Source organism: Arachis ipaensis, chromosome B7, assembly GCF_059453495.1.
Source record: "Arachis ipaensis isolate K30076 ecotype BB chromosome B7, ASM5945349v1, whole genome shotgun sequence".
In the NCBI taxonomy this organism is placed as follows: Eukaryota; Viridiplantae; Streptophyta; class Magnoliopsida; order Fabales; family Fabaceae; genus Arachis; species Arachis ipaensis.
Genome location: NC_142442.1, coordinates 16619400 through 16634485, shown reverse-complemented (window position 1 = coordinate 16634485; position 15086 = coordinate 16619400). Strand labels below are relative to the sequence as shown.

Here is a 15086-nt window from a genome sequence, read left to right as displayed (position 1 = left end):
GGAAAAATGGTTACATGTTTATTATGATAGTATTGTAAAATTCCTAAAAACAGTGGACATATTGATCAATTTAGGTAATACATCCAATCCAATTAGAGTACCACAAGGAGCAATGGTACAAATTTAAACCGTTGTACATGAAGGTTTGGATGGTAAAGCAAAAAGCAATTGCTCAAATTTATGAGGATTGGAAAGAGTCGTTCAATCAGCTTTTGAGGTTACTAAATGCTATTGAGCAATGTTTTTTCTGGTATGATTCATTATATCAAGCTAGTGCCACATTATGAAGGTATACTTCTAGACTTTGGTCCCATGCAATTTGATAAGATATTTTGGATATTTTCTCCCTGCATTTGAAGTCTTCAAGAATTGCAAACTTCGGGTATCTATTGATGGTACATATTTGTATGAGCGATACGGAAGGATTTTGTAATGGCCATTTCACAAGACAGCAACTCAAACATTCTTCCCATTGCTTTTGCATTGGTTAAGTATGAGTCAATAGAGTTTTGGTCGTTTTTTATAAGGAATCCGCAACAGCATGTGACTCCTTAGCAACGTATTCTTGCCATATCTGATAGAGCCGGAGCCATACTTGTTGCAATGGAAGAGGAGGGTAGTGGATGGCATCCTCCAAGAGCGTACCATGCTTATTGTATCCGTCATATGGTTACTAATTTCATGAGTTAGTTCAAGTGTAAAGAAGGAAAACAAGCCTTAATCAATGTAGAATATTCTCCAAATGAGGAGCAATACTTGGCGTACATGAGAGTGCTAAAAGATCTCAAACCAGAATTTGCGAATTGCGATGTTTGCAAATACGATTTGTAAAAAGGTCTGGCTGCAACACTGTGATTCTGGCCAAAGGTTTGGCTACATGACTACAAACTTATCTGAGTGCATCAATGTTGTGCTAAGGGGACGCATAACCTTCCCATCGCAGCCATTGTTCGGTCCACTTATATGCGTCTGTAGAAGTTGTTTGTTAGGAAAGGCTGAGAAGCATTTGCTCAACTTAGTCGGGGTAATATGTTTTCACATACCTGACAAAAAATGTTCAAAAAAACATGGATTCTATCCCCAAGATGGTTGTGTACGAGAGCAATCGTTTTGCTTCCATTTTTGTGGTCGAGGAAATGGAGTCGGTTGATGATTTTACCCACGCACATGTAGGATTTATTTGGACACTCATAGTTGTTACTGCGACCTATTTCAAACTTTTCATTATTCATGCCGTCATATCCTAGCAGTCTATGCTTTTGCAAGACTCGATTAGATCAAGTTTGTTCATCCAGCGTATCACATAAAGAGCGTGTTCAAGATATATGAACTGGAATTTCCACCTATTCTTGAGGGAACGACTTTGGGGAGAGTGGCATGGACAAAAGGTATGTAATCCGTTTATTCTCTTGAAAAATAATTTATTTTATTTTAAATTCAATATTATAGTTTGTAATAACTTTAGTATATTAATAGATTTGAATTGAATTCTTTAATTGAATGACTATCTAATAAATTTAAATTTATTCTTTTATATTTTTTTATTTTTAGAAATTCAAAAATGTAATGTATATACTAAACATTAATCATTAAATTAATTACTATTATATTGTATTACTTTAATTATTTTAAATTAATTGATTCGATCATTTTAAGTAAAAAAATGAATTTCAAGTGGAATAAAAAGAGTTGTCGACATTAAATTTTTAGATATGTGAACAGATATTTGTTTTATTTTTTCCCCTTTTTTTAGTTACTTGAGCAAACATTTTGAAAATAATAGAAAGCGTGCTGCTAGTTGTTATAAACCAATATAAGATCATAGAACGTGCTTATTGGTAGAGAACAACTACAACACGTTACAAAAAAGGGCACGCTGTTACTTTAATATAAGAATTGTGGTCGTGGTATGAATTGGATCAAAGTCTAATGTGTTTGATGAACTAAATAGAGCTTCTGACCATCTTTAATCATGTCTACATCAGTAATTTTACCAGCATCTTCTGATAAAATAAAAACACAAGAATCACTAGGAAACTCAAATTGATCCGCTGCCATTTTGATTAGCTCTTCAATGGTATGTGGAATCCATAATACAATGCCATGTTTTGTATGATCTTTTGGATCCCATGGGTGGAAAGGGAACACAGTACATTTTTGTGGATGCATTTTATCTGAAAATGACAAGTGAAATTTTAGCTCTTATTTTGCAGATATAGATTATCTATGGTATAGACAAACTTCAAACTTGAGATAACCAAAAGTAAAAGTACACATCAAGTTGAAAGGAAGGCTTTTTTTTTTTTCAATTTACTAGATGTTTAAACAAACAAAAAATAAAAAAAGAAAAAAGTTTTAATAAAGGTTGGCAATGAGCAAACCTTAAGTAATTCTTCTATCAAGTACCAATAGTGATTATATTTTATTCAAGAGGATTAATTCAAATATTTTTATATTTTTTTTTTGTAGACAGAAGTAAAATTTGTTTTCCATTTTAATATATATTTAATTTATATGTATTATAACATCTGAAAACAACATACTATTTGATTAAAAAGATAGTAACTTTCTCAATTGAAATATATAAAGGCAATACAGGATGAGATTACCTGTAAGTTCTTGTGTGGGACATAGCAAGTCTGACAACTGAGCAGATTTTGCATCTTCTAGTAGTTTGATTAGGTTCTTATTTCCACTCATTCGAGCTTCATCAAGTGGGGTTTTTCCCCATCTGTTAATAAAATGAAAAGGAACAAGTAGCATTAGCACACTGCATATTGTCGTAAAGAATCATGTATATTTTTTATCCTTAAAATTTGTTTAAAAAATTTAGGACTAGTCCAGCTATAATATATCACAATTATATCTGATTTGCTTATGTTAAAGGTTATTCTTGTAAAACTGTTGTTGATTTGGTCCAAAGTTTTTTAAAAATTTAGCCGTTAAAAGTATATTTGATAAAAAAAAAAACATACTTTCCTCTGTCATAAATTACTCATGTTAATCACAACCAAAAGCAAAAATGGTAATGCAATTAATTTGTACCTGTCCTTGGTAAAAACACTGGCTCCAGCTTCTAATAGCAACTTTGCCATGAAGTATAAACCTTCAGCTGCAGCAACGTGCAAAGGGCTTCGGTAATCATAATCTTTCAAGTTGGGATCCATGCCATTAGACAGTAGCCTTTTAAGATAATCTGAATCTCCCCTTGCAACTGCTGTGCATAGAAAACTACCGCCATCTTCTATCTTCATGGCGGCTCCTTCTCTAACAAGTAAAGATGCAACACGATCATGTCCACTCTTAACTGCTTCAAGTAAGGGTGTGTTCCCGAAATTATCTATAAAGTTAACACATTAGCTACGTTAGTGGCAGCTAAAAGTTTAAGTATGTTACATAGCAGTGAAGATTTAGTAGGTTAAAGTTACCGCTAACATTGACGTCTACGCCTTCTTGAATAAGGAAAAGTGTGATGTCTTCGTAGCCTCTGGATGCAGCAAGATGCTGTTGGAAGAAAAAACGTGTCAGACAAGCATTGCCAAAACATTGTACTAATAAATTACAAGACATTTAAAATGTTGCAAGGTCCTCACCAAAGGTGATCTTCCATCGTAATCTGTCTTGTTGGGATCAGCTCCAGCTCTAACTAAACCTTTTAGCTGATACAGATCCCCATTGAAAGCTGCACTGTTGACCTTCAAAGCAAGTTCAGCTTCTTGCTTTCCAATATGAAATGTGATGTCTGACTCTAATTGCTTACCACGAGAAGTCTCTTTTCCCTATAAAACAATGAAAATATTTAGCTCTCTTTATGATGATAAACTACATCTTCCACAACATAATAGCATGATGCATTTCAATTCAGGCTAGAGTAAGGATCAAAGGGAGCATGATATGTGAGAAATAAGAGGGATAACATAATTACCTCAAGAAGGTTGTTTAATATCTTCCTTCCATCATAAAAGTATATATCAAGGATATTTGTAAACGATTGTTTATCAAGCCGCAGGAGCCTACAGAGTTCGCAGACACGAACAGTATATGGTTGAGGAATGTTGCAAAGAATGGATATCTCTCCAAATGAACTGTTAGGTTCCAGAAGTGAAACAGTTTCTTCAGTCCCATCCTCAGCAGTGCCTACTAACTCCTGCATATTCACAGCTTTAGCAGTTAGCACTCAATAAAGATATGGTGTTCATGCAGATATTTGATTATGGTCATATGGTGCAACGAACTATAAAAGTCAAGTCATAAAGTCAGGATTGTGACTGAAAGCATCAATAGAACCTAAGAAAAAAAGTAGAATTATTACACACGTGCTTGTGAAGATATAAAAGCATACCAGCACACCATGACAGACAAAATATAGTTGATCCACGACATTTCCTTGTTCCATGATAACCTCTCCTGGAAGAAAAAATTCCTCGTGGAGCCTGGTAACCTGAAAGATTAAAGCAACAAAAATTACACATGCTAGCAAATTTAGAAACATAATTATTTAACTATCAAGACAATGAGAAATAGATTACTTACTATCTGATTGATGAATTCTGAAGAACAGCCCTTAAAAAGAGGAACCATTTGAATGCATGGCAAGTATAATGTTTGAGATATCTGCAAAAGATGATCAGATTAAAATCCAAAATGATGGAAACTAACAAATATTCTCTGAAGACAGAATCAGTTCAAAGGCACCCTCTTTATGTTATTACCTTAGAGCGAATAGAAATGGGAATTTCCTGAAGGACAGCAGCCTCGGTATAGCTACTCTCAAACTGTAAGCGCAGATGGCCTTTTATTTGCTCACGGATATCCCGTCCAAGTCTATTTCTATTCATATATTTCATAAGATCTGTCATCTTGTCCCTAAATTTCTCAGTTTTTGATCCCTTGACTATCAAAGCTGTCATGTTACCGATCAAATAAGCACCAAGAACCATGTCAAATGAGACATATATCATTATGAATATCATCTCCCTCAAGTTTACTGCATGTATATCTCCATAGCCTGCGGAAGAAAAGAAAGTCACAAATAATGTCATATGAAAACAACTCAACCGTAACTCTACAATAACTAACTTACCAACAGTAGCCATAGTAACGATAGCAAAATACAAGGATGTTGTGTAGCGCTTCCAAAGATCAATTTCTCTGAAATGTTGATAACTATAACCACCAAGCTGTAAACTTCCAATCCATGTGTACTCTTCTTGGGATTCAGGAAGTGTAGTAGCCAAATAGTAGAAAATGCAGGCTGCAGTGTGGGTGCAGTAGAGTTCAACTACTAAAAGTTTCACAATCCGAGTAATGATGTAATTAACACGTATATCCTTCTCCAAATTATGGAAAAATTCGGTGACTTTCCGCACCCGATATAATCTGATCCACAAGAGGTACCTAACTTCTTCTCTGTTTCCACAAACCTGTTCACAAAATAAAGCATTTCTTCAATATAATTGAGTTGCATTTTAGTAAACTGATATTTAAAAGGAAGAAATAGAACCTTGAATATGATATCCCAAGGCATACATCCAAGAAAATCAAAGATGAAGTCAGTTTTTAGGTACCTGCAACAACAGAAACAATTAAAATACACAATAATAATAATAAGACAATTAAGCATAGCAAAAATAGAAATTTACCGCAAAGCAATAGGGGTACGCTTGTAGACCATGCGATAGGTCTGACTATCTCTATAAGCAAGAAAGAACTGCAAAACTATGTCCACAAGAAAAGCTAGCTGCCCTATGATATCCAATATAAACAGATTCTCAGGCAAGCCACGAAAGAATCCAAACTCCATTGGAGTGAAAAAGGATGAGTACACTGCCCATACCAATATGAATTTTGTCCATAATCGATACCACCTGCACTATAGTTAATGAAATTATTAACCATCTAATCATGAATTAACTAACGTGTGTTCTAAGGATAACTTTAATATGTTAGCTTAACCCTTATTAACTTTGCTGCATTAATAATTTTGGTCACATTCTTCCTCGTAGTAATGAGCTAATGATTGAGGTTTTCAAATTATAATTTAGGGAACTATTATTATGCCACCCAAATCACATAATTTCTTCACCGGTTATTTGTATTTCGATTTCTAGCTTATTAGCATATAGTATACTAGGCTGTTAGCTGAATGAATAATGATTAATGAATATGGATTACTAATTTATTATGTAATAATTTATCACGAAAACAGCATTACTTCTATATTTCATATTTCATGCTTTTGAGCAAAATCCCAACCAATCAATCCTCACAAGTAAACTAAAACCTAGTAACTGAGTTTGCGCCAATTTTCAGATCCTTAAAAAAAAACAATTAGTTTATATATTTCCCCTCTTTTAAGATGGTATGATAAATAACATATTATACATGTTTAATCAAATATATTCTATATTTAATTTCTTGGGGTGAGCATGTGCTAATGTAAAACCCATATTAAAACCCATATAATATTATGTGCTTGTTTCAATTAATTTGTATAATATAATATATATGTATATACTTTTTTGGTCATGGGATTTATTTAATTTATATATGTGCTGTATGCAGTAATAATATCTGTGATTCTGCGAGCTAGTAGTGATGGAACTTTACAATTTGCATGACTAACACCACTGAAGGGATTGGGCCTTGCAACTTGGGCAAAAACCATTGAATTTTTTCGCAAACATATCTCTATCGATCAATATCGTGGCTTAGACATGTGATGCAGTGGCAGCGCTGTTTGTCTCTAGCAAAACCACACCAGATTCGAGTCCTAGTGTAGTTGCTAGGTTAATGTGTGTGACTGTGTTTGTATGAACGAAAAAAAATCTATCAATCAATATCATCACCAAGTTGGCCTTATATGATATCATCAATTCATCATTTTCTTAAAATTATATTATAGTTTAATGTATAACGATACACGCATTATACTTTGATGATGATGATGATGAAATCTTGCTCCGTCACCACAATCCAGATCCCAGCCACTCTTACTGTTTTCTTTTTTCTTTTATTTTATTTTATTTTTTGATAGAGCTAGTGTTACACAGTTACTTGATAAAAAAAATAGCACAGGTTGTCCAAGTGTAAAATCAAAAATGTTTCAGCCCTTACGATCTTGAACGCCGAGACAAAATCTTCCAGGTCAAATTATTCCGATTTTTGTATCAACATAATTATTTAAACATGTTATGATTACGATTAGAATTTGAGAGATAGATTAGCAACAAGGATAGTGAGGAGTCATGAGAGGTTGATAATTGACAACATCACATGGAAATGGTTGGGCCAGACAAGACAACTAGAACCCACAATTACATGCCACGTGTACAAAGTTAGAAAGAGAAGGGGGAGAGAGTGACGTGAAACTCCTTTCTTCACTTCCCTTCGCTTCATTCCAAACTTCCGGCCCTTATTTCATGCACCACCAAACCAACCAATGGGCACAAATGACCTAGGGTGTTATTGGTTTAGTTTTTTATGAAACTTTTCATTATTATTATTTTTATTTGTCTTTATATAATTTAAAAAATATATATTAAAAAATTATAACTAAAAATTACTAAATTTTAACATATAAATTGAAGTTTTTTTTTTAAATTAAAACCAAAAGAGTATTGAAAAAAAATATAGTTTTGAGTAATATAAATTTATGTCCTTTTTTAAAATAATTTTTATCTAAACTTGACTCCAAACAATATTCATGTTTCTATAATTTACTTTAATATAAAATTATTAAACATAAATCATTTTAATATCAATTTATTTTTAACCAAAATTAAATTTATAAAATCAATTTAATACAAACTCTTATTTATAAACTTTAATTGAAACACACACTTGAAATTTCAGAAAATTCTAACCATTCTTTAATTTTTTTAATTTAACTCAACATTATTATTATTATTATTATTATTATTATTATTATTATTATTATTATTATTATTATTATTTAAGACACATAATAAGTTTATTATTAGAAAAAAATTTTAAATATTTTTATTTAATAAATACAAAATAAATAAATAAATAATTTAAAATTTTTATATTTTCAATAAAAATTTCTTAGTCTGTAAACTTAGCTAAACCCATATTATTATTAACTGTGAATGATAGAATACGTTACTTTACGTTCTTACTCATCAGATTACATTTTTAATGTTATGTATAGCATTAAGTGATAACAGAGAGATCTACCAAGAACATGCCACTGTAATATATAGTTTCTTTCTGAACTCTTTATTAGTTAGTATCTCTGTAATGATATTCTATATTTTATATAAAATATTAGAGGTGTAAGTGATAGGTGATGCCATTATTAGTTGTTATTTAAAAATTAATTAAAAAAATAAAAAAGAAAAGAAAGAAAAGGAGAGAAGTGAACCTGTTTTCTGGGTGGATGACAGCGCCCTTGGAGATGCCTCGGATTCCATCGAGTAGAGCTTGACGACTGAACTTCCTCCGAGCCGAGTTGAGTCCGAACTCGTTCTCTATGAGGTCAAACCTGCTTCCTCGCGACGATTTCAGCCGGTCACGGAGGTCCTGTACTTCGTATTCCCTCTCGTCGGAAGAAGACGACTCCGTTGATGACGTCGACGAAGAAGAATCCGTCGTCGTCATCTTGTTCCCCCTCCGTTTCTCGTCGTCTTCTTCCACGGTCACCTTCACTTTCTTATTGTTCTTTCCAACATCGTTCATTTTCTCGGTGAATAATAATAACAAATTGTTGTTGTTATTAACGATCGGTTACGATTTTTGTAATGTGGAATGTAGATGGAACTGCCACGGAAGATGAGAGGTCGGAAATTGGATTAATTCGTTTGATGCATGAAAAGGGAAATGGAAAGAGGGTCACGAGATGGAGATGGAGATCACGGAGTTAGGTTAGGGGAGGAAGGTGGAAACGACGTCGTTGAGTAAGGGTTCTTGACTTTCTTGGGTTTATTATGGTTTGAAAGAAGTGACGGTTTTGAAAAGGAGAAGAGATCGGATAAGGGAAAAACGGAAAACGAATGAGAAGAGAGAGAAAGAGAGAGTATAGTGGATATTATGGAGAAGTAAAAGAGGGTGAAGGCGCGAAGCTACATAGAATCATAGATAAATTGAGTGCCTGTGATATGGACCATTCTAGTATGAATACTCCCCTTTTATACATGTACAATTAAGCTCAATCCTTTCAACATGACGTGTACTCATTTCAAATTTATTATTATACATATAATATATTAAGATTTTTCTTTTCCAAGGGCTCCATTAAAAGTTGGGCCCATTTTTTTATTAATGTCAAATTTTTATTAAATTTACTTTTATTTGAAATATAATATGAATTATTTAATATTTTTTAATAATTAAAAATAAAAAATTTAGACATCATATCAAATATCTAAAATTTGATCAATGACTAATCAATAAATTATTATATATAAAAGTAAATAATTAATTTTTTCTGTTATACATAAAAGTTAAAGTTAAGTAATTTTGATACATTTATAATTTTGTTGAGACCACCAACCTCGTTTTTTAATGATAATTTACAAAGTATATGTAAAAAATAATTATTTTATTATGATAATATATATATATATATAATTCTTTTATATTTATAATTATTAAAAATTAATTGTTATTATATTAAATAACAAAATCCTTGTCAAACCTGAAGAATTGAATAATAAAAAAGTAAAATAATTATAGTATGAAAGAAGAGTTTTAAAAGAAAAAAAATAGTTAATGAATAAAATTATAATTATACACCATTTGTTATTACCACCATCTATATATATGTTTATTCACACGTAGAGCACCAAATAATTAGATCTTAATAAATTTACTCTAACAAATTATATAATTTAAAATACCTACAAAGTATTTAATTAATAATATAAAATAGTAACTAAATTTATATAATTACATATATTAACTCTTATAATACTATTATTAATATATAGCCTCAATAATATTATATTCCATCTCAAGTTCTCAACCCCAAAGTTGAAAAACAAAGAAATAGGCTTAAGTTAAAGACTCATATCCATTTTATATAATTATTATTTTATATATATATATATAAAATATAAAAATTTAGTAAGAAAAATATTTTTAGTCAAAATCAGTTAATATATAATATGAATTAATTATTGGTTCAATGGGATTTATTGCACATAAAATATCATCCAATAATATAAATTAGCAAAACTTATCTTCAGAAAACTTACCAAAAAGTATAGCTAGACATTTTGGGTTATTTGCATAGAAATCATTTACCTTCAAGACCGTCAATATTTAAAAGAGGAATGCTAGAAGCCAGCAACTTTGTGATTTGTAGTTATCAAATAGTCATCAATGATGATTTTAATGGTGTGAGATGAGTGTGAGATTTCATCAAATGGCTCACTTTTTTTGCTGGCCTGATTACATGTTGGTCAGAATTTAACGAAGTTGCTGGCCCCTAGATTTTCCCTATATAAAATATATCGTGTTATTGGACAATTGTTTTATCCAAAATGTTTAGTTACGAAAAAAATCAACCAAAAACAGTCATAAATTATCTTACTTAATATTTATTAATTAAATTTCGTTACATCAATTTGATTTGGATTTAGGCAGAAACATACATAAACATATGTGGTGACGAGCACTCGAAGATAGTGGCAATTAATGATAAACATTAATTTTCATATATAATCCTAAAAAGAGAGAAATAAAAAGTAGGAAACATGTGTGCATATATAAATTTATAAGGTTGTCCATGATCCACGGCTCCACATCCACTGATCCAGATGTTACATGACAAATAACCCAATTCTTTATTTTATTTTATCTTTTTTTGTGGGATGAAAATAATCAATTAATGTCAAAGAGAAATTGAAATTTTTGGACAAAACAAAGTTGGCTGTCGTAATTATTGTTATTATAGTTGTCCAATTAACCATTAGTTGTCACGATAATAACTTATACTGCTCTTCATTATTGTTGACTCGGCTTTGCTTCTTCCATGTTTTCATTTCGGAAGATATATCTTATCATGCGTGACATATGTTTAACATAATTCAAACATATGCCAAAAATTTATAAATGAATGTTCAACGTAACCTACGCCAGAATAAACAAAAAGTGCATTCTTTATGCTATATTATTTGTTCTGTAACCAGTTAAACACTTAAATTCATTATAGTACCGTCAAGGGAAAAATATAAAAAGAAAATAAGATTTTGGAGTTTGTCCAATCATGTTATATAAATTTCCTATATTCCGTATAAGGACAAAATATTATGTGTCATACCTCAACAACTTGAAACTTTATCATCATACATACATATGCTGGATCAAAGTTTAAACGACAATTGTAATATAAGGACGTTGTCTACTACTACTAATCCACCCTTTTTTTTTAATTCAATTTGTTCGATAACAATAAATATGATATTACTCAAGATAATAATTATTTGTGCTGCTTCATTAATAATTTTGAGTTTGAATTATAAAAATAAAATATTATATAATATTTATTAACATATGGATATTGATATTTTGAGGAAAAAAAAACAGAACAAGAATATCTATTTTAGAAAACGAAATATATCTACTATCCAAATTAATATAATATTTTATTCATTATTATTACATACATTAAATTAAAAAAGGATGAATCAATAAACACGTTAATTCCTAATAATATATAGTTAAACATGTTTAATTTTAATAATGAATAGTTATTACTTGTAAAGTGTTTAAAATTGAAAAACAAACAATTTTTAATAGTGAAGATTGTGCGTTTGTTGGCCAAGTGTATGTAACAAGAATAGCTTGAACCATGAATGTTTGTAAATGAGTAGTGAAGAATAGAGAAGTAGAATATAGATTGAAAGAAAAGTAAAAAACGAATGTTACAAGGACTCATACGGGTACTCTATATGCTATATATTCTTGCTATGCCTATTTATAGCCAGAAGAGAATAGCCAACATTAACCTAACAACCATACCTTCCAATAACTACTTTACCAGAATTTTGGTTACACTATCCCACTAATTGAATTTATCTTATCCTTATCCTTATCCTTGATAGTAATGCATAAACATGAGATTTAGTAGGTTAATTAGTTGCATGCAGTAGTATTTTTTTCCTTTTTGATATATATATATATATATATTCGGATTTTTTTTTTATTTCGAGGTGCATTTTTTTGGAACTGTTATATAACTGATATAGTTTTTTTTGTTAGGTGCTCCGTTTTTCTTTTTTCATTGAGGCCGAACCTAAACCTGTCCATATACTGATAAGGGATGTATCAATTCTCGGCCGAGGGCTTCCAAAAACATCGTAAACTAAATTTGTGCTGACAAATAACCAACTTATGAATGTCAACTAAGTATCGTAAGTAAATTGCTCCCGATTATTCAATCATTTGATAACCATCGAATTTGTTTCTTCGTCTTTACAAAAAATAAGAGAAATTCATTGATTGACTGCCTCCATTATGTTATTGCTAGCAAATACCACTATTTTTGGTTATATATATATATATATTATTCTACGCTTTAACAAAAGTATATATATTATATGAGGAATTGTTAATAATAATAATAATAGAATTAAGAGACATAGAAAAGGGTTCAACATTTTTTATTGATTAAAGAGTGTTTACCCTATTTGTTAATTAGACAAATTTTAACTATTCATTATATTTTATATGATGATTCAGATTCAGATTTAAAATTTAAAATTTAAAATTTTAAGATGTTTAATGCTTTGTTTTTTTTTTAATTCTTTATAGCAAGTTAATTTGTAGGAAGTATTGTCCTCTTCATTTCCTTTGAAACTCCTTAGCGTATTCGTTTGATAAAAACTGACCAAAAAAAGAAACTCTTTTTGAGTTTATATATATTGTTCATACCTGAAGTGAGTTTATGGGATGAAGATCGAAAATCTTAATTTTGGCGTGCGTAAAACCAAGTTGGATGAACAATTTGTAAAATACTTGATGCTAAAATCAATAGTGTTAGATGATATAGAACGTGTGTCTTTACCTGTTGAGTGCCCTTTTTTTTTTGGGTATTCTTTTTTTTCAGTATTTTAATAATATTGTCGTTGTGGTGTGCTTAGTGTTATATCGTAACTTCGGATTTTCATTTAATCATCCTTCCGTTTTATTACTATTGTCCAGAACACACATATATATATATATATATATATATATATATATATATATATATATATATATATATATATATATATATGCAAAAATAATTTCAGCTAATAACGAGCTCTTTTTTTCTTTTGATGAGTTCTGTATATATTATAAGAATTAAATGCAAACAAATTAAAATACATATAAGCTACCAAAATATATATCACGGATCGGATCTAAATCCAGATCACTTCATGTATGTGAGACAACTGAATTAATCTACTTTTCCCTAGTTAGTTACTAGTATTATTTTTGAACATTAAATTGACTAACAAAGTTACTTAAAAATGCTAAGTGTACAATTTTATTAAAAGATATAATTATTTATATATATTTTTATTAGTTTAAATTTTTTGTAGAAGTAACATCATGACACGATATTATAGTTTCTATGATTAAAAGGTCTAGAATTTGATGTTTGTTAGATCTTAAAAAAAATAGTATGAAATAAATTAAAAAAAAAAGATGCAAATATTTAAGCTAATCCAAAAAAAAATCATGTTTAAAATGGCATGTTTAACATATAATTAATTATTACGTGTTTCTTTCTATCGATTTAAATTTTTGATAAAGATGATATAATGACAATCTAGCTTTTTGCTACGAAGCCAGGGTTGATATAATGGAGCTCACAAACCTGACTCATCAACACACATAAAAGGACTATAATTTCTTTTGTTTAGCCATGACATGCATGCTTAAAAAAACTTGAATTGTGTTTTCCTTTTTCTTCCATTCATAAGAACACATATTGATATTATTATTAATTATTGATACATTTGTCATTTGAAACAGGGTTGCGTTCACTTTAACAAATTCGGTTTATGTCGGGTGATTTATTAATTCACAAGATACGCTCCTTTTTCTCAAACATAGTTGGAAAAAAGGTTTACATACATTACATGGTTTAGACTTTATTTAGAACCACCATATATATATACACTTCCACCATGCGCCAAAGCAATACAACAAAATAACCTAACGTCATTACTTGTTTTATTAACAAAAGTGTAAGTGGACTCAACACCAATCAAACTACTAATAATTAGGTCAAGATATAATTAGAGTAAATTACAAAAAGAGAATAGACTTAAAAAAGATTTATATAAAGACATATAAGTCTCGCCATTCTCAAAAATAAGATTTGTAGATGATTTATTATAAGTGTAAGATATTTATTTTTTTGTAAGCTAGCTTTTAAAATTAAATTAGGTCTATCTAATTTTAGTTCTAATAAATAATTCTAAAAGATAAAAATAATAAAAGAGGCCAAAAAAATTTATAAATAGGCAAAAGTGATTATCGTCAAATTGTTTTGTTTTGTTGATAAAAATTAAAAGGCTAACATGACACTATACAAAGTTGTCATATAAGCATTCTTGTGTTGCCACGTCAAACTTTTCAATTAACAAAAATAATGAATGTTTTTATGTCATACCTCTAGGTATGGTGTGGTTTTGATAGTTTATTTTATTTTAGAGAGTTAATATAATATATTGATGAGCGCTTAAAAATTGCTTATATATTACTATTTACTATATTAATTAGGCACTGCATTAATATATTTTAAGGATTGTTTGGAAAGTTTCAAAAATTATTTTTTTGAACTTTTAATTTATAAAAAGTAGTACTATTAATATTTAGTGTAATTTTTAAAATTAAATTGTAATTTTTTAAAAAATTATTTAAGTATTTATAAAAAAATTAAAAAAATAACTTTTTTTATAATAAATTTTTTTATTATATTTTTTTTTGAAATAAATATTTTTAAAATTAAAAATTAAATATAAAATAATTTATTTATAAATTATTTTTAATATAAATATTTATTATTTAAATTATTTTTTTAAAAAAGCTTAATTAAACTGGTCGTAAATTTTTATCATGTGTCAACT

At 29.5% G+C, this 15086-nt stretch overlaps 1 protein-coding gene across 1 annotated transcript; it reads right to left on the bottom strand.

The window, feature by feature from the left end:
* Positions 1 to 1883: 1883 nt before the first annotated feature.
* Positions 1884 to 9121, bottom strand: SKOR (STELAR K+ outward rectifier). Its single transcript, XM_016311162.3, has 13 exons — positions 8387 to 9121; positions 5643 to 5867; positions 5504 to 5567; positions 5084 to 5423; positions 4713 to 5008; positions 4534 to 4614; positions 4343 to 4441; positions 3926 to 4147; positions 3594 to 3779; positions 3429 to 3504; positions 3046 to 3340; positions 2610 to 2731; positions 1884 to 2174 (listed from the first exon to the last, which is right to left on the bottom strand). The coding sequence occupies exons 1-13, from the start codon at positions 8698 to 8700 to the stop codon at positions 1927 to 1929; spliced, it is 2568 nt and encodes an 855-aa protein (XP_016166648.1). The 5' UTR covers positions 8701 to 9121; the 3' UTR covers positions 1884 to 1926.
* Positions 9122 to 15086: the final 5965 nt, after the last annotated feature.